Source organism: Microtus pennsylvanicus, chromosome 13 (assembly GCF_037038515.1).
Source record: "Microtus pennsylvanicus isolate mMicPen1 chromosome 13, mMicPen1.hap1, whole genome shotgun sequence".
NCBI lineage: Eukaryota > Metazoa > Chordata > Mammalia > Rodentia > Cricetidae > Microtus > Microtus pennsylvanicus.
In genome coordinates this window covers 40709920-40733732 of record NC_134591.1, presented here as the reverse complement: position 1 = coordinate 40733732, position 23813 = coordinate 40709920, and the positions used below count along the sequence as shown (strand labels likewise).

The 23813-nt window shown below is 46.8% G+C and overlaps 1 protein-coding gene across 9 annotated transcripts in view; it reads right to left on the bottom strand.

The window, feature by feature from the left end:
• The window catches only part of Dab1 (DAB adaptor protein 1), a 1119830-nt gene that overhangs the window by 3577 nt on the left and 1092440 nt on the right, over positions 1 to 23813 (bottom strand). For 6 of the 9 annotated variants that reach the window (XM_075945176.1, XM_075945172.1, XM_075945174.1 and 3 more), the window contains 5 exons: positions 23628 to 23690; positions 21387 to 21495; positions 14557 to 15108; positions 6115 to 6242; positions 5665 to 5775 (listed from right to left, as the gene is read on the bottom strand). In XM_075945176.1, the coding sequence (XP_075801291.1) occupies positions 5680 to 5775; positions 6115 to 6242; positions 14557 to 15108; positions 21387 to 21495; positions 23628 to 23690 (948 nt within the window). In that variant the 3' untranslated portion in view covers positions 5665 to 5679. The remainder of the gene's footprint in view (positions 1 to 5664; positions 5776 to 6114; positions 6243 to 14556; positions 15109 to 21386; positions 21496 to 23627; positions 23691 to 23813) is intronic. The other 3 variants (XM_075945177.1, XM_075945178.1, XM_075945180.1) reach the window with 1 other exon arrangement.

Below are 23813 nucleotides of genomic sequence, written 5' to 3'. Positions count from 1 at the left end.
CAGAAGTGAAGCCATCTTGCCTTTATGAAGTCAGGCTGTTGCTGAAAGCCAGGTACCTGATCCTGCAGAAGTGGTGCTCACTCGCTTGGTCTGCACTGAGTCCCAGCGCAGACTTCAGTCCCAGCCTAGAATTTTAGCAAGTACCTCTTTTTCTTTCTTGTCAAATTTGTGAAGCAGGAATAAAAATTAAGTAGTGTCATTAGTCTTTAAATATAATTCAGTAGGAGTAGATGAGAAGCACGATAATTGCTCCGATTAAGTGATTCCAGGAACACTCGGTGTGATCTCCATCATGGGCAAGCAAACTTCAGTCCACTGGCCGATTCTGGAAACTGCCTGGTTTTGTTCACAGAGGAGGATCCAGCCACCTCTGTTCATTATGCCTTGTCTTTGCTACTTTCTGCTCACAAGCACAGAGATGCTATGTCGGTGTGTGCAGCCTGCACAACACACACAATACAGTCTCCTGACCTTGGGTCTCCATGGGCAGCATATTCTTGGATCCATCATCCCAATGGCTGAAGACCATGGTGAAACCTTCATGCCTACCCCGATTTGACCTTTGACTTCCAGAGGTATGTCCAGCATCCTATTGTCTTCTCTACCTGACTACAAGAGTAGCTGGTCCCAGCGTATACTTGCTTATTTCCTGCTTAAGCAAGCGACTCTGCGCTCTACAGAACAACTGGTACCTTTTAGTTCTGCATCTCAGAATCTAGCTCATCTTCCCCTCTGTATCCCCATGCCCCTCAGTCTCATCTCCAACCGACTTCACCTTTAAATACCTCTTGGCAACTGGTCTGGCTCTCCCTTCCAGCAGAAACTGCCTTTAGCCAGACCCTGGTAATTTTTCCTACTTCAAATGTTTTCCAGCTGGGAACATCAAAGAATGTCACTCTGTGATGGCCTGAGAAGTGGGCCTGTCCACTTCAGAAACGTAGGTTAGACTTGCTTCTAACTTGTACATCTAACAAATACCAAATTGGAACAAATGAACAAGCGCATTATTTCTAAGGTTCTCTTGCTCAGTTCTATTTTAAAAGGGAATGAATAACGCTAGGTTGGTGGAGTGTCAGTGCAAGCTACAAAGTTCAATAAAAAAAAATTGGGAAGGGTGATAATAATACCAAATACACGTATTTTACTTTGAGATTTTCTAAATCACCTCCCATGCATGTGTGGGTTCATGTAGATACGTGCATGTATGGTCTGTGTGGAGGTCAGAGATCAATCTTGGGTGTTTTTCTTTCTGAGCCATTCACCTTATTGTTTGAGACAGGGTCTCTCGCCGGGACTTGGTTTTCAGTGATTAGGCTGGTATCTGGCCATTGAGTCCCGAGGACCTCTCTGTCCCCACCTCCTCACACTGCGACTGCAGGCACTTGCCACCATGCCTGGCTTTATATGTGGGTTCTGGGGATCATGTTCATGGCATACTCATGTCACGTGATCCTTGGAAGTCTAGACAGGGCACTGCTATGTTACTTGCCCATCTCCATGTGAGGAGAGACAAGCTTGCCTAAGGCCACTTGTTTCTCAGCCTCATTTCGACTTTGGCCTTCTGTTTTTCCTCTCTTTTATTTACCAAAAACAAACAAATAACAAGCCACTCAAAACTAAAATCAAAACCCAAATATCCACTCTCCCAAAGCATTTGAAGCTCATCTTTATCTTTCCCTAAACACTAGGAATCTATCAGGTAATACTTCATACGCCTTGGGTTCCCACTACGGAGATCAGTATTAAAAAAGTGACAGCGACTTATTATTTATGGCGGTCTCTATTGTTACAAAGGGAGACAGACCAAACGATTCCCATTGTGACAGATGCTACTTTGACTTGACAGCTGGGAAAGTCTGATAGGCAGTTTATTTACTTAGCCATTTAACCAAATAAATGTTTTCATTTTTCTTTCATCCCTTCAAAGGCTTACATTTTGCCCTTAAAATTGCTCCAGCAACACATCACTGAAGTACAAATTACCTGCCTTCCCCACACCAGCCATTATAATATTATTGTGGTTCTCTCTCTCTCTCTCTCTCTCTCTCTCTCTCTCTCTCTCTCTCTCTCTCTCTCTCTCTCTCTCCTTCTTCTTTCTCTTTTCCCTCTCCTCCCCCTTTCTCTTTTTGCCCCTCTTGACTCAGTCTTTCACAGATACGTGATTCTCCCAGATGGAAAAGCAAGAGGGAGAAAGTGAAATAATTGAAAGATATTTTTCTTTATTGCTAAAACAGAAACGTTTGGTACTGGCCCTGAAGTTTCCACCTGTGGGGATTGAGTCTGTGTGTTTCCTCTTACTCTAGAGCGATATGGCTTTAACTTATCAACAGTTGTCATCCTTGCTTACTCAGAACTGGGTGGCCATTTCTAATAAAAAAGCAGCTGGAGATTGTAGCTGCAGGAGTGATAACAGGGATAGGGACTTTGCTTTCCAGCTGCACGGCAGCAGAGGGGGAAATAAAGCCAGGGACACAACTATCTCTGCATAATCCCTTTTCCAAGTATCTGCAAAAGCACTAAGAAATTACAGTCAGTAAATTTCCAGTTGGTTACGAGTAAAGGGGCTGGGGCCAGAAAGATCACATTTGGCTTATGTTATTTTGACACTGATGGAGGGATACAAAGAGTCACACGAGTTTCCCCATGAGTGACAGAGGGGACCTGTCTGCCAGGTGGGCATTAACCCCACTGCACAGCTTCTGATAGGGAACGGTAAAACGGCCAGGCTGAACTTACATGTCATCATAAAGTATAATCTAGCTCCTCAAAGCTGAGAGGATCTTAATAGGATTTCCATAGGAACCCAAGATTGCTTTTTTCAGGGGAGGGCAGGGAGAGGTGGCCTATGGGGCTCAAACAGAAGTTATTCTGATTATGGGACACTAGAAAGGCCTCACCTCCCTCCCTCTGCTTTAATCCATTATGGGACATACAGAAAGTTATCTAAAAACAGAAAGTATCAAGCAAAACTCCCTAGATATGGGCTTCATTCAACATGGGGCTAAATGCATAAAATCTAAGACTATAGAGCACCAACACCTATTGAATTCATACCATATTGATTCTGGTGATACAGGTGGTGATAGGGGCAATAGTGATGGCCATAGTTGGGACGCTGATGGGAATGCTGAGGAGGATGGTAGTGAAGGGGTGTTGGAGGTGAAAAGAGTGGTCATAATGGTGGAATGATTGTAGTGATGGCAGTGGTGCTGATGTTGATATGTACTGCTAGTGATACGGTGACGGATAAGCTAGCAGTCATGGTGGTAATGGTACTATTAGTGATGGTGGTGATGGTGGAGGTGGTGATGGTGGTGACAGTGAGGAGGTGGCAGGGGTGCTAGTGATGGCTAGGGTGGCAGAGGTGATAATGATGGCTGCTTTCAGACAATCTATTGCTAGACAATGGATTGAGAACTCCATATACATCACCTCATGACTTCACCCAAATGTCCTATAAGATGGGTATTACTTTTATCCCTATTTTTCAGATGAAAAGAGAGGTCGTGAATCCTGATCAAGATGACACAGATAAGAAGGAAGAATTCAGGTTCTGAACTCTGACAATATTAATCCCCAAAGAGGACTAAATTTTAGGCTGAATTCGCATGGTCTGACTTTATGCCACAGATTGGACTTATGGCATATTAGTTAATATCAAGGGTAATATAACCCTCCGCTAGTGGATGAAACATAATCGGAAATGAAAGAATGTCTCTAGCCCAAGATCTTCCACTTTTACGTGGCTAAGATTTGAACTCAAGTTCCAAATCCCGAGCTCTTGGCACAGCACCATGCGGTGACTACAACCCAGCCATGGGCGGAGCCAGATGGAACATCAAAGGAGGCACGAACCAAGGCTTTGTGGGAAACAGTCCAGCTTGTGTGAGTGCTTCAAGCCAAACAAGCTCGTGAAGATGAGTGCTTGAGATGTTGACCTGCCAAGGGTGTAAGTCCAAATACTTCAGTTCTAGGACAGTGTTTGCCACCATCGTGATGAATGGATCTCATCACCTCTAGTTCATTGATCAAATTTTCTAAAGCAACGTTGAGCTTATGACAAAGCAACTTTGAGCATATGAAGACTCCAAAACCTCCTTGGAATCACCTTAAGGAATCTTCTTATAATCCCTAACATTTCTCATTCCTAAAGCACTGACTTTGCCTTCAAGAGATCAATTCCCACTGTGATTGTGAAAGACTGGCTTTTTAGATGGGTATTTGGGTTTTGTATGGTATGGCATATTGTTACATTTTACTGATATAAAATGTGACAACACATATAGTGTGCTAGATTCTCTAATCATACAAAGCCTATTAAAAAATAGACTTTCAAAACCCTGGATTAGCTTTCAATTACTGTCCACAGGACCGGTGTGTGCACTAGGTATGCACTAGGTGTGCACTATGGATAACTCTGCCGTGGCCACAGAACCCAGTCCCGCGCAGTGAAAGCTGCTCACCATGAGAGTGGCCATGCTGCTGCTGCTCAGGGCAAAAGGAATCTTTGAGTTTGGCTTTGTGGTCCTCCATGTTTGTGAAAAACCAAGAAGATGTCTGAAAGTTTGACACGTTCATCCAAGCTGGCCTTAGAAATTATGTCTAAGGAACAAGGTATACTTTTGTCTCCTGAGAAGGTTAGCTTCATCGGGCCTTCTTTATTTTGATCGAATCAGAGGTACTGAAGGTTGAGTTCCAAAAGGCACTTCTAGGGAATGCAAGGATGCCTCTCTCCAATTAGCTGCTGCCGAATGTGCAGTGGTTTGGTGGTAGAGCACAGGCTGCAGCAGAGCTGCCAAGAGCAGAGTCTCCAGAGTGATAACTCCATGTCTTTGGGCCTCTAATTTCACTGACACACTGGAAGGGGGTACAGAGCCCCTCTCGGCTAGATGGGAAGGGCTACTATAACTGCACATCTTGATCAATCTTATTTCAAGCATGGCTTGTTTTTGTTGCACAGTCTGGCTTCTTGGTGTGTTTGATTAGTGACCTCTTTAGAGCCGTGGCATGTAGGCAAATGCAGTGACATTTCGCTTAAAAGAGTAAGGCGTCTGGGGCGCCTCTCACTGAAAAATTGTCGTGTGTATTTGTGTGTGTGTGTGTGTGTGTGTGTGAGAGAGAGAGAGAGAGAGAGAGAGAGAGAGAGAGAGAGGGAGAGAGAGAGAGAGAGAGAGAGAGAGAGAATGATGTGCCCATCCCAGAGGGTCAATGTTTTTAGAAACTCAGTGCACATTAGGTAGTGTTGATTGGGTCTCTCATTCTATCACCATCACCAACTCAGATGCATCATTAATTAAACAATAAAACTATTTGCCACATTCCCTCCAACCCTACCTTTTGGTGTATGTCAAAGGTCATTCATCCACGTAAAAAAGCAAAATGCAAAGTTGAAATGAGGCAAAGGGAGGATTGTTCAAACACTGGTAATTGGTGAGATGGCTCAGGCAAGGATTGAGGGGAGAAATACTGGCAATATAGTAACAGGCATGACAAACAATGCAGGCATTAGGAAAAGGCACTGACGACGGGAGATGGTATGGACACTATAATACAGCACAGGCAAGCAGACAAAGCACAGACACTGGAATATGACGTCAGCGGTACACAGCAAGCAAGAGGGAAAACCTTGCAGGTGAAGGAGATTAAAAAAGGACGGATACCTACCCAGACCTGCGCTATCTAGCTACCGTCTTGTGGACTTATATTATCACCACTGGGATCACCACTGGGCTCCCCAAATGGATCACTGGTGGAGGACGCCTGTGATCCATCAGGCTAGAACACAAGAAGATAACACTTTTTTTTCCTCTCTCTTCAACAAGTGAAAACATAAGGCAACTAAGATTATATTCACGCGGTGCAGGCAACCAGTTAATTTAAAGGAGGGCTGAAACTTCCGCCGGAGGATGCCACCTCCCAGATGCGAGAGCTCCTAATGACTTAACAAAAGGTCAGTGTTTCTGGCTGAGATGCATCTGGGCATACAGCAAAGTTCTTTGGGAGGCCGTTCGGACACCAGCTCTGAGCTTGCGTTCTCTTTTATGTTGGCATCCTCATATACTATAGGGAAAATTTAATTTTAAAGGAAAGTAGGGCAATCAGTGGATTACTTACAGCCTCTTGTTCTTCACTCTTGCTGGGACTTTCAAAGCCTTCTTCAAAGATGTCATCTGCGGTCGGATCACTGGTGTGGGACGCTGATGATTTAGAGGGAGAGCTCTGCCTAGGGGCTGGGGTTGGAGCTATACCAAAAGAGGAAACGTGATAAATAGAAATACAAGCCACAACCGTTTACCTTCCTCAGACACACCTGGGGTCCCTTGACATTTGAGTCAAGTCTGCCCTCTCCCCATCTGAGGCCAAATCTATGCAAATAAATTCTTCCCATGTTTATTCAGGGATGCCAGCCCTTGGAGCCTACAGGACAGTGAATCAGGGACTCTGAACAACTCCTATAGTGCTTCTGACACACAAGCAAGCTGCAAGCTGCTGGGCCAGGCTGATTTTCTTCTCTCTCTTTTATCGGAGGACACATTTTTAAAATGACTTTCATAGATCAGTCACTTTTAGAAAATTTAAGAGCATTAGTCCTCAAAACTTGTGAAGCTCCTTTGAGATAGAGGTTACTTATGTTTTCCAGAAAACTGGAGATTGCTAATGTCTTCACGGCAACTGCTAAGGCAGGCTTCCGATTCTTGCACACACTCAGTAAGCACAGGCTAGCCTGGGAGAGCCATGGTAGGCGATGGCAAGCTTGTTGTGAAGAATATGCACCTGCTGCCATGACCTTCCTAAGTCTTCTTCCTCCTCTTATTTTTTCCAGAGGTTTCTACCACAGATGACGTTGGAAGCTTTTCTTTTAACTTAGCATAGAAAACTCTGCCCACTGGCTCAGTCCCCAGGTATGGGTGGACTGAACAGGTGAGTAGCGCTTCCCGACCCACTGTTCCAGAGCTTAGCAAAAAAACTTCATCTTATCAGAACATGAATGACTGCAAAAAATCTTTTACCCTGTGGGCACTATTTCCATCTCCCTCATCATTCACAGTATGCCAACGAGGCTAATCCCGACCAAGCTCTTTCCCTTCGTCGTGCTCCTGATACAACTATGTGCAGTAATGTACACTTCCTTCAGGTGTGCAGAGCCAGGGCCGGGAGAGGCACGGGCAAGCACTCACATTTACAGAGGTGTGCGTATGAGCTATGGGATGGCACAAATGCACCCGACACTGCTCGGTCTTTCCTATTTGAGGGGTTTTGCTTTTAGTGTTTTGTTTTGGAATGGTTAATTTCTTGCCCATATCTTGAAGGGATGCGGATAGAGAAGAGGGTACAAAAATTGACTTTACCTATTTTATTTAAGATAAAACATTACGTAGATCTTGTTTCGTGAGCTGGTTTCAGAGCAAACTAGCTACACTAGGTTTAACGCTGTATAAGGCTGCCTTGCTGAGTGGGCAATATTAAATAACTGGGTTCCAAATTGTGTTTAAGGTGGTATATTGCTTACAAAAGGCAGGGGATCCAGGCTGAGCCATCCGTCCTAACAGTATACTGATCAGAGTTCCCCAGTGGGACCACCAGGAAGGCAGCTAGAGTTTATTTGCACAAGATTCTCAGTTCTCACAAGGCTTTACGGAGCACTTCAGTATTTCATGGTCATGTTATCTCAAGTTGGGTGGTCATTTTGCCCCTCGCTCAGGGGACAATGGCAATGTCTGCGTTATTATAGCTTATGAAAAGTAGAAGAAAGGGAGGAAGATGCTGTTTGCATCTGGTGGGTAGGAGCTAGAGAAATGGAGGAAGATGCTGTTTGAATCTGGTGGGTAGGAGCTAGAGAAATGGAGGAAGATGCTGTTTGCATCTGGTGGGTAGGAGCTAGAGAAATGGAGGAAGATGCTGTTTGCATCTGGTGGGTAGGAGCTAGAGAAATGGAGGAAGATGCTGTTTGAATCTGGTGGGTAGGAGCTAGAGAAATGGAGGAAGATGCTGTTTGAATCTGGTGGGTAGGAGCTAGAGAAATGGAGGAAGATGCTGTTTGCATCTGGTGGGTAGGAGCTAGAGAAATGGAGGAAGATGCTGTTTGCATCTGGTGGGTAGGAGCTAGAGAAATGGAGGAAGATGCTGTTTGAATCTGGTGGGTAGGAGCTAGAGAAATGGAGGAAGATGCTGTTTGCATCTGGTGGGTAGGAGCTAGAGAAATGGAGGAAGATGCTGTTTGCATCTGGTGGGTAGGAGCTAGAGAAATGGAGGAAGATGCTGTTTGAATCTGGTGGGTAGGAGCTAGAGAAATGGAGGAAGATGCTGTTTGCATCTGGTGGGTAGGAGCTAGAGAAATGGAGGAAGATGCTGTTTGCATCTGGTGGGTAGGAGCTAGAGAAATGGAGGAAGATGCTGTTTGAATCTGGTGGGTAGGAGCTAGAGAAATGGAGGAAGATGTTGTTTGCATCTGGTGGGTAGGAGCTAGAGAAATGGAGGAAGATGCTGTTTGCATCTGGTGGGTAGGAGCTAGAGAAATGGAGGAAGATGCTGTTTGCATCTGGTGGGTAGGAGCTAGAGAAATGGAGGAAGATGCTGTTTGAATCTGGTGGGTAGGAGCTAGAGAAATGGAGGAAGATGCTGTTTGCATCTGGTGGGTAGGAGCTAGAGAAATGGAGGAAGATGCTGTTTGAATCTGGTGGGTAGGAGCTAGAGAAATGGAGGAAGATGCTGTTTGCATCTGGTGGGTAGGAGCTAGAGAAATGGAGGAAGATGCTGTTTGAATCTGGTGGGTAGGAGCTAGAGAAATGGAGGAAGATGCTGTTTGAATCTGGTGGGTAGGAGCTAGAGAAATGGAGGAAGATGCTGTTTGCATCTGGTGGGTAGGAGCTAGGGAAATGGAGGAAGATGCTCTTTGCCTCTGGTGGGTAGGAGCTAGAGAAATGGAGGAAGATGCTGTTTGAATCTGGTGGGTAGGAGCTAGAGAAATGGAGGAAGATGTTGTTTAAATCTGGTGGGTAGGAGCTAGAGAAATGGAGGAAGATGCTATTTGCAACTGGTGGGTAGGAGCTAGAGAAATGGAGGAAGATGCTGTTTGCATCTGGTGGGTAGGAGCTAGAGAAATGGAGGAAGATGCTGTTTGAATCTGGTGGGTAGGAGCTAGAGAAATGGAGGAAGATGCTGTTTGCATCTGGTGGGTAGGAGCTAGAGAAATGGAGGAAGATGCTGTTTGCATCTGGTGGGTAGGAGCTAGAGAAATGGAGGAAGATGCTGTTTGAATCTGGTGGGTAGGAGCTAGAGAAATGGAGGAAGATGCTGTTTGAATCTGGTGGGTAGGAGCTAGAGAAATGGAGAAAGATGCTGTTTGCATCTGGTGGGTAGGAGCTAGAGAAATGGAGGAAGATGCTGTTTGCATCTGGTGGGTAGGAGCTAGAGAAATGGAGGAAGATGCTGTTTGAATCTGGTGGGTAGGAGCTAGAGAAATGGAGGAAGATGCTGTTTGCATCTGGTGGGTAGGAGCTAGAGAAATGGAGGAAGATGCTGTTTGCATCTGGTGGGTAGGAGCTAGAGAAATGGAGGAAGATGCTGTTTGAATCTGGTGGGTAGGAGCTAGAGAAATGGAGGAAGATGCTGTTTGAATCTGGTGGGTAGGAGCTAGAGAAATGGAGAAAGATGCTGTTTGCATCTGGTGGGTAGGAGCTAGAGAAATGGAGGAAGATGCTGTTTGCATCTGGTGGGTAGGAGCTAGAGAAATGGAGGAAGATGCTGTTTGAATCTGGTGGGTAGGAGCTAGAGAAATGGAGGAAGATGCTGTTTGCATCTGGTGGGTAGGAGCTAGAGAAATGGAGGAAGATGCTGTTTGCATCTGGTGGGTAGGAGCTAGAGAAATGGAGGAAGATGCTGTTTGCATCTGGTGGGTAGGAGCTAGAGAAATGGAGGAAGATGCTGTTTGCATCTGGTGGGTAGGAGCTAGAGAAATGGAGGAAGATGCTGTTTGAATCTGGTGGGTAGGAGCTAGAGAAATGGAGGAAGATGTTGTTTGCATCTGGTGGGTAGGAGCTAGAGAAATGGAGGAAGATGCTGTTTGCATCTGGTGGGTAGGAGCTAGAGAAATGGAGGAAGATGCTGTTTGCATCTGGTGGGTAGGAGCTAGAGAAATGGAGGAAGATGCTGTTTGAATCTGGTGGGTAGGAGCTAGAGAAATGGAGGAAGATGCTGTTTGCATCTGGTGGGTAGGAGCTAGAGAAATGGAGGAAGATGCTGTTTGAATCTGGTGGGTAGGAGCTAGAGAAATGGAGGAAGATGCTGTTTGAATCTGGTGGGTAGGAGCTAGAGAAATGGAGGAAGATGCTGTTTGCATCTGGTGGGTAGGAGCTAGAGAAATGGAGGAAGATGCTGTTTGAATCTGGTGGGTAGGAGCTAGAGAAATGGAGGAAGATGCTGTTTGCATCTGGTGGGTAGGAGCTAGGGAAATGGAGGAAGATGCTCTTTGCCTCTGGTGGGTAGGAGCTAGAGAAATGGAGGAAGATGCTGTTTGAATCTGGTGGGTAGGAGCTAGAGAAATGGAGGAAGATGTTGTTTAAATCTGGTGGGTAGGAGCTAGAGAAATGGAGGAAGATGCTATTTGCAACTGGTGGGTAGGAGCTAGAGAAATGGAGGAAGATGCTGTTTGCATCTGGTGGGTAGGAGCTAGAGAAATGGAGGAAGATGCTGTTTGAATCTGGTGGGTAGGAGCTAGAGAAATGGAGGAAGATGCTGTTTGCATCTGGTGGGTAGGAGCTAGAGAAATGGAGGAAGATGCTGTTTGCATCTGGTGGGTAGGAGCTAGAGAAATGGAGGAAGATGCTGTTTGAATCTGGTGGGTAGGAGCTAGAGAAATGGAGGAAGATGCTGTTTGAATCTGGTGGGTAGGAGCTAGAGAAATGGAGAAAGATGCTGTTTGCATCTGGTGGGTAGGAGCTAGAGAAATGGAGGAAGATGCTGTTTGCATCTGGTGGGTAGGAGCTAGAGAAATGGAGGAAGATGCTGTTTGAATCTGGTGGGTAGGAGCTAGAGAAATGGAGGAAGATGCTGTTTGCATCTGGTGGGTAGGAGCTAGAGAAATGGAGGAAGATGCTGTTTGCATCTGGTGGGTAGGAGCTAGAGAAATGGAGGAAGATGCTGTTTGAATCTGGTGGGTAGGAGCTAGAGAAATGGAGGAAGATGCTGTTTGAATCTGGTGGGTAGGAGCTAGAGAAATGGAGAAAGATGCTGTTTGCATCTGGTGGGTAGGAGCTAGAGAAATGGAGGAAGATGCTGTTTGCATCTGGTGGGTAGGAGCTAGAGAAATGGAGGAAGATGCTGTTTGAATCTGGTGGGTAGGAGCTAGAGAAATGGAGGAAGATGCTGTTTGCATCTGGTGGGTAGGAGCTAGAGAAATGGAGGAAGATGCTGTTTGCATCTGGTGGGTAGGAGCTAGAGAAATGGAGGAAGATGCTGTTTGCATCTGGTGGGTAGGAGCTAGAGAAATGGAGGAAGATGCTGTTTGCATCTGGTGGGTAGGAGCTAGAGAAATGGAGGAAGATGCTGTTTGCATCTGGTGGGTAGGAGCTAGAGAAATGGAGGAAGATGCTGTTTGAATCTGGTGGGTAGGAGCTAGAGAAATGGAGGAAGATGTTGTTTGCATCTGGTGGGTAGGAGCTAGAGAAATGGAGGAAGATGCTGTTTGCATCTGGTGGGTAGGAGCTAGAGAAATGGAGGAAGATGCTGTTTGCATCTGGTGGGTAGGAGCTAGAGAAATGGAGGAAGATGCTGTTTGAATCTGGTGGGTAGGAGCTAGAGAAATGGAGGAAGATGCTGTTTGCATCTGGTGGGTAGGAGCTAGAGAAATGGAGGAAGATGCTGTTTGAATCTGGTGGGTAGGAGCTAGAGAAATGGAGGAAGATGCTGTTTGAATCTGGTGGGTAGGAGCTAGAGAAATGGAGGAAGATGCTGTTTGCATCTGGTGGGTAGGAGCTAGAGAAATGGAGGAAGATGCTGTTTGAATCTGGTGGGTAGGAGCTAGAGAAATGGAGGAAGATGCTGTTTGCATCTGGTGGGTAGGAGCTAGGGAAATGGAGGAAGATGCTCTTTGCCTCTGGTGGGTAGGAGCTAGAGAAATGGAGGAAGATGCTGTTTGAATCTGGTGGGTAGGAGCTAGAGAAATGGAGGAAGATGTTGTTTAAATCTGGTGGGTAGGAGCTAGAGAAATGGAGGAAGATGCTATTTGCAACTGGTGGGTAGGAGCTAGAGAAATGGAGGAAGATGCTGTTTGCATCTGGTGGGTAGGAGCTAGAGAAATGGAGGAAGATGCTGTTTGAATCTGGTGGGTAGGAGCTAGAGAAATGGAGGAAGATGCTGTTTGCATCTGGTGGGTAGGAGCTAGAGAAATGGAGGAAGATGCTGTTTGCATCTGGTGGGTAGGAGCTAGAGGACTGTAAAGTAAGTACTGCACACAACATGCAACAGCCTCCTGCGACAACCATCTGTCCCCAAATATCAACACTGATACACTGGCAAAGCCTTCCTCCCAAACACAGTGATGGCGGGCTGGCCTTTCAGGCAGCTCATTTCATTCCCTACAACCTTTCCTAATGTCTGGATGTGCCAGGCACCCCACCTACATGCTGAGAAGTGTGGTGTAGGGATGAAGGCAAGACAGTCCCTGTCCTCAAAGAACTTCCTTGTTTGTAGGCAGCCCATGGGGTTCATTGAGAAAGGAGACATGTGCTTTTAAAAGACTCTTGTTCACTTATGCATGACTGTTATTTCTTTAGCATTTCATTTTTTATTCATTATTCCTCATTGAAACCCCACAGATTAGACTTAATAGAAATGCCTTGACTATGTAGCACCCACAGCCTGAGTGCGAGGCCTTCATTTTCAGAACAGCATTCTGAACCTGGCTGAATGACACAATTTAATTGTATTCACATTAGATTTTTTTTTTTGACAATTCATGGTATTGGCCATCCAGTGATCCATATCACCGGTGACAGTAATGAAAACGCCAAAATCATTGTACCATGAGCCTTTACTTTTCCCTTATCAATTGTCAAGGCCCAGGCTGAGTCACTGGAACGCTTTTTTCCGATTGTCTGACAAGCCCTCGTGTGCTCAAGTGTATCTGGATTCCGATTCGTCAACAGGCTTTCTATTTTTGGTGTTTGCAATGGGAAAAATAAGTGGAAGCAGAGGCCCCAAATGCTCAGGCCAGAAGGAAGGTGCTGCTCCCCCAAGGGGTCCAGAGACTCAGAGCTATGATTTGCTCTGTCCTAAGACACAGCTTGTACCGCTGGAGCCTGCAACAGTCCCCTGACTAGGATCAACATGACGGAGATTCTTTCATGTTGCGATGCCTTTAAATGGCTGGCTTTAGAGTGTTAAGAACCACAGGGCCCCTGGAGGTAAAACTATTACTCCAAAGCACATAGTCAATAGGAATAAAGAGCCCTCCATGTTCCCAGCTGGGGCTGTCTGTCCACTCTCATCTCATTCAACTTGGTGTCAATCATCAGGCCCCGAGATGACCTCATGGTTATAAACGCTGCCTTAGAACTCCCCTGATCTTAATTTCCTTTCTAATTAGTAAGCCTTGTTTTTAGATTTAATTAATTAACTAATTCAGTGTGTGTGCGCGTGCGTGTGTGAACTCACGCGTGTGTAGACCAGAAAATAACTTTTGGGAATCAGACCTCTCCTTCCACCATGCGTTCTGGACACTGAACTCAGGTCTTCAGGTTTCGTGGCCAACACCCTCACTTTCTGAGATCTTTCTGGCCCCTTGTTTCTACTTTCAAAACATTACATTTATTTTCAATTTAATAAGCCATGCTAAAAATTTGTTTGCCATAGGCTAATACATACACGAATCACAAATGAGCATATCAACGAAACCTTAAGAAGCACAGTGATGTTGTGGACAAATGCCAGACATGTATTCATATTGTCATTATCTGTCACGTAGATCTGGGGCAACTTGGTCTCAGTGTTATGTAGGAAGAGGGCTAGAGAATGAGGTATGTGTGTGTGTGTGTATGTGTGTATGTGTGTGCGCGTGTGCGCACGTACGTGTGTGTGCATGCCCGTGTGTGTGTGTGTGTGTGTGTGTGTGTGTGCGCGTGTGCGCACATGCGTGTGTGTGCATGCCCGTGTGTGTGTGTGTGTGTGTGTGTGCGCGCGTGTGTGCGCACGTGCGTGTGTGTGCATGCCCGTGTGTGTGTGTGTGTGTGTGTGTGTGCGCGCGCGTGTGTGCGCGCGCACGTGCGCACGTGCGTGTGTGTGCATGCCCGTGTGTGTGTGTGTGTGTGTGTGTGTGTGCGCGCGCGTGCGCACGTGCGTGTGTGTGCATGCCCGTGTGTGTGTGTGTGTGTGTGTGTGTGTGTGTGTGTGTGCGTGTATACTGTAACCGTTAGCCGAGTTGGTGGCCACGGGGACTGTTAACACTGGTACTAACAAGCTTGAGATGCAAGTGAGATAGATTCTGACCCTACTAGCTTAGTTACCAGGAAAAGGGCGTTACACCCATCAGGTTTTAGAGCCCAATGAAAGGACACTCACGTGAGTTGGTGGACGGCGTGGTGGAAGTCACAGGGGTCAAATTCAGTTGGGAGATGTCAAAGTCATCACAGTCGTCTGTGTCTTGTGCCACCCCGACTTTGTTGAAGTAACTGGAGAAGGCCTCTGAGGTACAGGTCAGGGAGGGCTGGTCAGGCTTCCGGGAGGGCACGGGTGGAGGCTGGACCATCTGGAAATGGTCCTTAAACATTTCCTTCCCCATTTTCTGCCTGGGCTTGTCACTCTGTGGACTTGACCTGGCAGAGTCATTCGTGCCTGGGACCGTTGCAAGGGGGGCGAGGGGACCTTGGAACATGGCAGCTGGTAAAGGCATAACAGTTTGTGTGGGCATGAAGGCGGCTGGCGGGAACTGCCCGGCCACAGTTGGCCAGGGTTGCTGGGTGGTAGGAAAGAGGCCTGGCTGGCCCCACGCAATGGGTTGAGCTCCTGGCATCACCTGAGCAACGGGCGGCTGAGCACCCATGGCAATCTGCTGTTGAACGAGGGGCTGCTGGCCCCAGAAGGATGGGAGGACGGCGCCCATAGCGACATAACCTGCAACGGGAGGGAGGGAGGGTCAGGCATCCTGGACAAGAAAAGTCTATGGAGCGGAGTGATTGACAGCTACGTACTGCCCATTTACAGCGAGGAAGAGGACTGACTTTTCACCTCAGCCTCTGAATGGTTCTAGCATTCCAGTTTCACGCTGCCCGCTGCCTTCCACCTGGGAAACTTAATGAAAGTTAGCTTCAGCCACTGAAACTCTTCTCAGCTGACCAAGCAGAGGCAAAGTGAAGACCCGGGCAAGGCTGCCTTCCACTGAGACACTCCAGCTCTTGAACTATGAACTCTGGGAAAGTACAGCAATGGTAAGAATGCTATTATTCCCCAACCCAAGCTGTGTTTCCCTCCCTATTTCTGATGAGAGGGTGGCCTGGTCCCCTGCGTCTAGAGGGTAGATGTCCTGAGCTCAGGAGGCTTATGTCTTTCTCATGTGGTCACCCCAAGTCCTACACCCAAGTCCTAGACCAGTCTGGCCTCTGGAGACTTTTACTCTGAGTCAGGTACAGTCATCCACACCTTGAGTATAGAATTATTTAGCCTTCAGATCATCCTGCTGAAATCAAAGATAATGGATGCCCAACTTATAGACAGGGACATGGAGCACTATGGATGCATGGGCATCCTCACACAATCCCTGCATGTTAGATACTGTTATGTCCATTTAGGGATGAGGAAAACTGAGTCTCCAGGGAGGAAAGGTAATTTGCTGACTGTCACTGTGGCCCAGGCTACCATGGAATGCAGCATACTCTGAATCAACTGGAAATCTTTACATTCTTTCAGTGGTCCTCATGCTTCTCCAGGGGCATAGGGGCCACTTAGATGGACACCTAAGTCTAAGAGACAAGTGTCCACTCAGTCACAGCAAAGGGTAGAGAAGCCAGCTTTGTCCAAAGAAGCACTTTAATGGCTGCCGGAATGAAGCTGTAGGTACAGCACAGTGAGATCAGAATGAAAAAGGGAGAGGACTCAGGGTATCCTAGCAACGTCTAAAGGGATGACGGGCAGGTGCTGTGGCAATGATAACATCATGGTTCATGTCAGTATCTCTGGTGAGCCCACAGTGATGGTGTACAGGGTACCTCGTTTCAGTCCCAGATTTAACTGTCCCTTAATAGACTGATTCAAGGGCAAAACACCAATCCCAGTCTGGTCATTTCTAGACCTCCCTGCCACGCTGCCCCAGGAGGAAGCTTTAGAGAGGGCACAAGGACGTCTTGCTGGTGAATCTAACCAGTGTTAATATCTTTTAAACAATGAAACAGACATCCTAACAGACAAGTCCAATTATCCCCGGGCGTGAGGGGTACTGTTCAAAGTTCAGATCTGTTCACCGTTTCATCTGTTACCCACGAATGCAGTGACTTGACCTCCTGACACACTCAGCGGCAAGCGGGTCACTCGTGTCTGATGTACTTTGACATACCTAAATTATTCTCAGGGGGATTGCCCCCTAGGAGTAAAGAGGAAATTTGCGAGATGTTGTAGTTGTTATGGTAACTACAGGGAAGTTAAGGTAACTACAGGTCTCATGGTATTTAAGGGACCACCAGCGTTTACAGCTGACATAATTTGTGAGACCAGTGCACAGGATAGCGAACAATTCCACCTTCTGTCTACGAATGGGTAAAGCCTAGATGGACTGAATGGCTCAGAAATTCGGTTTCTTTGCGTAGCATCAATACCCATGATTCCCTACAATTGAAACAAGTTTGCACACTCAAGGGAAAATTTTATATATATATAATTTTATGTGGAATGCTCAAGAGATATTTTGAAAATGGTGGTCACAGACAGAAACACGTCTGCTGGAGGCTGGTCTCCGCCTGTTCTCAGCTGTAGCTTTTACTGTTGACTCTATTATCAGATCATCTCATTATTCATCATGTCCCAAAGTATGGTCATGCCTAAGTATTCCTAAATTGAAATACATGCTTTTATTAAAAATCACTTCTCATTTCAATTCCATACTAGCAGTATGACATTCTACTGATTAAAAAATGGTGTTGGAACATCATGCTATTATCTGTGAGTTTCAACACTGCCGGTATTTGCGATCGAAAGAATGATCTAGGCTTCACAAGTGGCGACTTAAGTAGCCATGGACCGTCAGTGACTCTGGTGAGGGTCATTAGTGAGAGGGTAAAAACTGGAGGTTTCTATCCAGCCATGCCACCACCCTCCTTCCCACTGCTATTCTAAAGCACAAATACATCTGTTCTTTGATGATGGGGCTATAACCTAAGAAAACCCACAGTAAACTCAAGAGACTGCACGGCCTAACCCACTGAACAGCCTGCTTAGCGGCCCAGTACCCTGGGGAGGGAGTGACCCTTTTTCCTTCTGATTGCATGGCTGACTGGGAGCCACTGCTCCTGGTGACTGCCCAGCATCTACCGAGAGCACTGAACCACATATTGTTTCCCTGGGGAAAGATCAACATTCACAGTGTGGTTTCTATTGAATGCATATTGTCATCACACAAACACAAAGGAAAAAAATCCCAAGGAGAAGCATTCTGAGCCTCAAGTTAGGAGTCTGTGTGGCACTTCACTGTCTTGTGCAGAAGGCTCAGAGAAGGCTTGGCTCATGAGCACCGGGTGGTGTATGGATCAAGAGGACGGACATCTTAACCATCTTTTTCTAAGAGTGTTATGTAAGATCCACAAGTACTGTGATCTCTGATGATTCTACTGCCGACGGCAGCCCCTGTCCCATATTTTGTTTCTTTTCTTCCCCCCACAGGGAGCTAACAGATGGGCTATGCACAATTTTGGGGTGAGAGTGATTAGCATGTCTCTCTGGCTTCAAGCCATCTGCTCCAGACCACAGTACAATATTCAGAAGAGAAAAAGGCAGAGTTGGGTAATTGGCACCATGTTGGGGGGTTTACAGATCTTATCCAATCTTCCTTGTTGAGGGAGGAGGGCTGTGCAACCTGAGTTCTTCCCAAGCCTGGAGCTACTGCTGTCTAGCCACAGGTCTTACGCATGCCTGAAGGCATACCTCAGCATCAGGGCTATGGCGTCATTGGTCTCAGCAAGCAGCTTCCTGGAGGCCACTGCAGTCACCTAACAACTTGTTAGCTGCAGACTTGTTAATGTGGGCAGCAGTGGAAGGAGGAGGTGCCAACGAGCATCTGTTTCTGTCACCAAGCTTGAGTAATACAAACCTCTTTGCTGCTGGCTAGCTGCATCCCCACCTTGCAGCTAGGGGCTATTTTTTTTAAGTGTTAAAAATTGCATTTTATAACAAGCCGCCAGCTCTGGAGACATCCCTACCCGCGACTGAGGAAAGGAAAACAAAACCAGACTGAACTATAAGAAGCATATTGAAAACAAAGGGTCTCTGTATTTGTATAGAACTTAATATGATGCCTCCTAGACACACTGCCCCATCTGACTCATTCACTTACCCAAAAATATCCATGCTGGATGCCTGGCTCTGATTCAATCTCTAGAAATGCAGAGAACAAAGCAGTAGTCCCCCCGATTTTTGGTGGGGGAGCAGGTCCTTGTACTAAGCCCCTTGGGGAGCTATTATTACTATCTGTTTAATCTATATGTATAACATTCTACTTCCATGAGGGCACAGCCTGCACAAGCCACTTATATGAGCAGCAAAGCATGGGCCCCTGATAAGAAGCACATAGCATCCACACACTTCTTAGAGCATATCTCTATGCAACATTACAAAGGTCTTCTAGAAGACACCACTTTCAAGGCTCTCAGCACAGCTCTGGGAGGTCAAATCACCATCCCTCATTTTCACCCATTAAGTGCCTAGGCTCAGCAGAGATCTGGCTGGGTCATCTGCACCTGGTTGGTGGCAGAGCCTATGTTCTCCAGTCCACCCAGGCTACCTCTGCCATAAAGAGCCAAAAGATTAAAGACCTAAACTTTACTATATCCATTTAAAAAATTCCAAGAAGATAAAGGAAAAAACAAAGATGGGGTAGGACAGGGCACATGGCATTTGAGTTCTGTAATCAGAGCTATGCTAAAATAATAACAGCTTTTTCCACATGGAGTGCCTATGATACACCAGCATTTTCCAAAGGGCTCAGCTATCTCATTCAGTTCTCATGATATCGACATAAGGTCTTGCTTTTCAATGCAGGTACAAAGATGAAATTTTGCCTTTGACGGATTATCTGCCCCAAAATCTTAAAGCCAGGATTCAAGACCGGCCAGGAGATTCGGGGGTCCTCAGCAGCAGCCATGCTTTGTGGGACTGGGCCCCTTCTTGACCTTGTCTCCCTATTCCTGGCTGCACAGAAAATCTGTGCACGGTGGACAGAGGCACAACAGCTGGTGACATTGAAACACCAGGTGAAGAGGGAGAGGCTCCCATGGTCATCACCCAAGGACTGCCTCAGGTATATTTTATATAAAGACAGAGAGCAAAAATATACTAATGCAAATCAATTTTAGAATGATGCTATGAAGGCTGTTCTGATTTTTCAATAATGTGAAGGGACAGCATCACAAAAACAGATAAGCTCGAAACAGAGCTGGTTAAGTAGGAGGAGACTACACTCTTGAAGCTGGCCGGGATAAAGCAGAGCAGTGCTGTGTCTCACAAAGGTCTCCAGGGCATTTATGATCAAATGTGAGTGCAAAGGGAGACATGGAGTCATACCTAGCACCATCCTGTCCTTGACAGAGAAGAGGATGCAAGCAGGAGGGGTCAAACTTCTTTCTCCTGCCTGGAACACCCTTAACCAAGAAGCCTATTGCTTCCTTGGCCCTTTACCCTCTTGGTGCCGCCCTTAAGACAGCCTTCTGACCATACTCCATTTGGCCGGAATTCTGCTGTTCAGTCTCTGCCTTATGCATCTTTTCATCCCCACACCTCTCATATTCTAAAGCATTGCACGACTGATTTACACTACGCTATAAGCCCCCAGCTAGAGGGAAGCCCTCTTGTTTACTGATGTACTCCAAGCACCTGGGACAGGAGCTGGCACATAGTGGGCACTCAGAATACTTGCAGAGGAAGCACACGTGAAGATCAGTGAGTATGGGGTCTATCATCGTTATTACTGACCTTTATAGACAGAGCGATGGGGACCAAGTGTGAGTATGTGACGGCAAGGTTCAAGCCCAGGCACACTCCCCATAGATATTTTTATTCCTATTTTAAATGACGTACTCTAATTTACCATTTTAATGTCCATTTCATACTCAGAAAATGAGTCACCATCACTATGCCATTTCAGAGATAACTAAAACAATTCAACTGGGGAGCTTGGAAATGAACACGTGTCTAGGCTGCCTGTAGATACTAAGTAAGCTATCAGTCAAGAACCAGTCACTACCAACTTTACAGCTTCTAGAAGTTTGTGATGATCTTAGACTCAAGAGGAGGAGCTGTATTCCAGCACAGCCTATGAATTTTTAATTTACATACAATAACAGCAAGGTTTATATTTAGTAGCGAGAATTTGCTTCTAACACTATATAATTAAAATTAATTATTTACATAAAAAGCACAAGCAGATTTGTAGTCTAAAATATTCAAGCTCTCATTTGCTGTTTATAAAAATAAAGCCAAGAAAGAAATAGTGAGCCTCCAACTCAGTGAAGGTAGGTACAAGGAGATGCAGTATTCCTCTAGGCTCCCAGTTAAAAGAACGAGACTCTCCCATCAGTGGCCCTTTCCAAGTGGAATGGCCCAGCAACCTGGAGTGGCAGATATCATGGGCACAAGGAATAACCCCTAGAATCTGTAACTTACCTATAGGACTGTGACCATAAGCATTTTTACCCTGTTGTAAATACAGTTGACACATGTTAAAAGGATACTTGGAAAATGAAAAAAAGATACTTTCTGACTCTCTAAAAACTACATTCTCTTCTCAGTTACCCACTAGCAATTCACTGTTGTCCTACCTGGCTGTCCATGTGGGTGAGGAACCTCTCTTTCCTTGAGCCCAGGAAGGACTTAAGAGGTCTATCTCCTCTCTCCTGGGCACCATCTTCCCTGCCTCTGGCTGTAGTAATCAGGAGGAAACGGAACTGATTTCTATGTCTATGTGCGTCATGCGTGATTTCTCAAACAGCCCTGAGTCTGAAATTTTCCAGGCGACATCAGTACCCACGGCCTTGTGTTCCGACCACCTGCCCACCGACACACGGCTGCCTCGCATCTCCTGATGAGTCACAGGTGAGAACCAGACTCAGGTGTTCTAATAGGATTTGGGGCTGGTTCTGTGAATTGTCCCAGTGAGGCCCACAGGAAGCAGGAGGGAGGAGGGGCGGGCTTACCTGAGGGTACAGCAGCAGTGCCAAAAGACACAGAGCCAAACACATCTGCACTCCCCGGAAGCGTCTGGGATGACGACGGGAGGAAGGCATCACCTGGGGTTGCAGGAGTCTGCCAGACAGAGAGGGGCAAGGGAACAGACGCGTGAGACCTGCTGTGCTAGCATCCACATAGGCAGAGGAGTGGGAGGGACAACCAGACACAGTCCAAGTCACTTATGTGCTTCACAGCTGTGGGCTGGGGACAGAAGCACTATCTTACCCCCTCCCTCCAGAGCTGCAGTGGGGACTAAATGAAACCATGCGTCTAAACGATTGTTTTTATTAAGTTCTTCTTAAGCACCATGCATGGGCATATAGTCGATGCTCAGCACAGTATGAAAATCCATTGGAGTCACTACCTCTGGGGGTTTTCAGGCCACCAACATATTCCATCATATACGGCTTTCGCCACTTGCAAGTGGTCAATTCAATCTGAAATATACACGCTTGGACCCTACTGTATTCTCGGTTTGATTAGGTGGTCAGTAAACAGTTGGCTAAATAAACAAAGAAAGCTTGGCGAGTGGATGGAGTGAAGGCCTAAGTGTTCTGGAGCTGTGCAGACTCTTGCTTGAACCTCCCCCTTGCAAAAGAGAAGGAAATATTTCTGAGATTACAACCTAAGAACCTCGGTGTATCTGGGAACTTCTAGAACCAATCTGGCCCAAGCTGCAGCTCTAGGAAGGTCAGACGCATGCTGAGTAAGGTGAGAGTTATCAATAGGAATATCAGCAGCTCTTAACTGTATAGGCTTTTGCCTATGAAGTGTAAGCTGGCTGGATGCTATGATATCCTTGTTGGTCCCCACCCCCTCCGCTCGAACAGACTGGGGCAAGCAATTAATCCTGAAACCACGGCAATTAGACAGGGCCATTTTTAGACCATCAGCTTCCGGGACGAATGGCATTGTTCGGAGGATTACTAAACACCCATTCGGATGGCGCTTGGGTTCAGGGCCAGAAATGCAGCCCTGAGCTGCTGTGTTAAGCATTTTTGCACATAGTCAGAGCTGTTCTCTTTCCCCCACATGGCCTCGAAGACGTCACATGTCCTTCCTGGGTCTGAGTTTGCTCATTTGTGCAAATGCAGGGGTGAAGAAGGGAGGGTACCTTATTGCCAGTTTCCTACCCCAGCTGTTACCTGAGGTTGCCGTAGGAGAGAAAGGCTCAGGAGAGTGGCCTGGCTTCTCTGGGAACAAGACAGGGTGTCGGGCAGCTGTGCCTGGATTCCCCAGTGGCAACTGTGGGCTGCGGGGTCTCAGGCTCTCTGTCCTTGGTGGTGAGATCACGGCCCTTTCTCTTGGAGGAGCACCTCGCCAAGGAACCATAGCACTGCGCCTGTTTGCACAACTGTGTGGTGCCCAGAGGGGCAGTCCATCCCCAGCAGCCTTAACTGGTACAGCTGCAGCTGACTGCTCTCTCCACATCTCTGGGGAGCAGGCAGGGTGGGGGTGGGGTGGGAGCTGATGGGGACATTCTGGTCTTTCAGTGGCTACTGCAGGGACAGGATTGCCAATGAGAGTATCCAGTACTGAGGTTCTATGAGGTTGCTTTATTTTAATTCAATTCCCTCTCTCTCTTCCTCTCCCTCTCTCTCTCTCTCTGCTCCATGCATTCTCCATCCTCTTGCAAACAGTGCCCCAGATGCCGTAACTGAGCTGTGGCTGTGAACCCAGAGTGTCCTGAGTAGCTTGGGGAGGCACCTATGTGGTTTACAAGGCTCAAAGGCAAGCCAGTGAGAAGCCACCACAGAGTGAAGCAGGAAGGGAGGAGGGAAAGGGAAAGATGAGGCAGATGAGGCTTCCTTTCCTTAGCTGTCCAAGGTGCTATGGGGGTGGGGGGTCAGGTAGATGCTGACACATGCCCTCTCATGCTTCCTGCCCTGTTGAGTTTCTTGTCCATATTCCCAACTCAGCTATCCGCTCATGGAAGGCACAACCCATCTATCTTTCCCATCCCCTCTTCTTAGAGCCTGAAGGGCATGCCGCAATGTCCTGTGGTTGCTGAGTGCATGGTGTCACTGAGTCCTCAGACCAGAGCCATTCATCCGAATTCTTTCTCCTTCACTGTAAGGGAGACTGAGGCTCAGGAGCCTTAGCTGAAATTCACCAGCCAGGCTCTCTCACCAAAGCCCAGGCTGTGCCACTGTGTGGTTGGGGAAAAGGGGCCAGGCAGTGGGACTCGGAGGGCAGGGCGTACTTACAGGGGGAGAGGTTATATCAGGAGGGGTGGACATGTCTCCAAAAAGTTCTAATTGGGTCACAGCCTGAAAAGACAAGAGAGAATCATGTGAGCTGCTGGGCTTGTTTTAAAACATTATAGTGTAAGAAGAGCCGCTCTTTCCTCTGTGACCACCATGTGAATGGTGAGGCCTGTCGTTCACTATTGC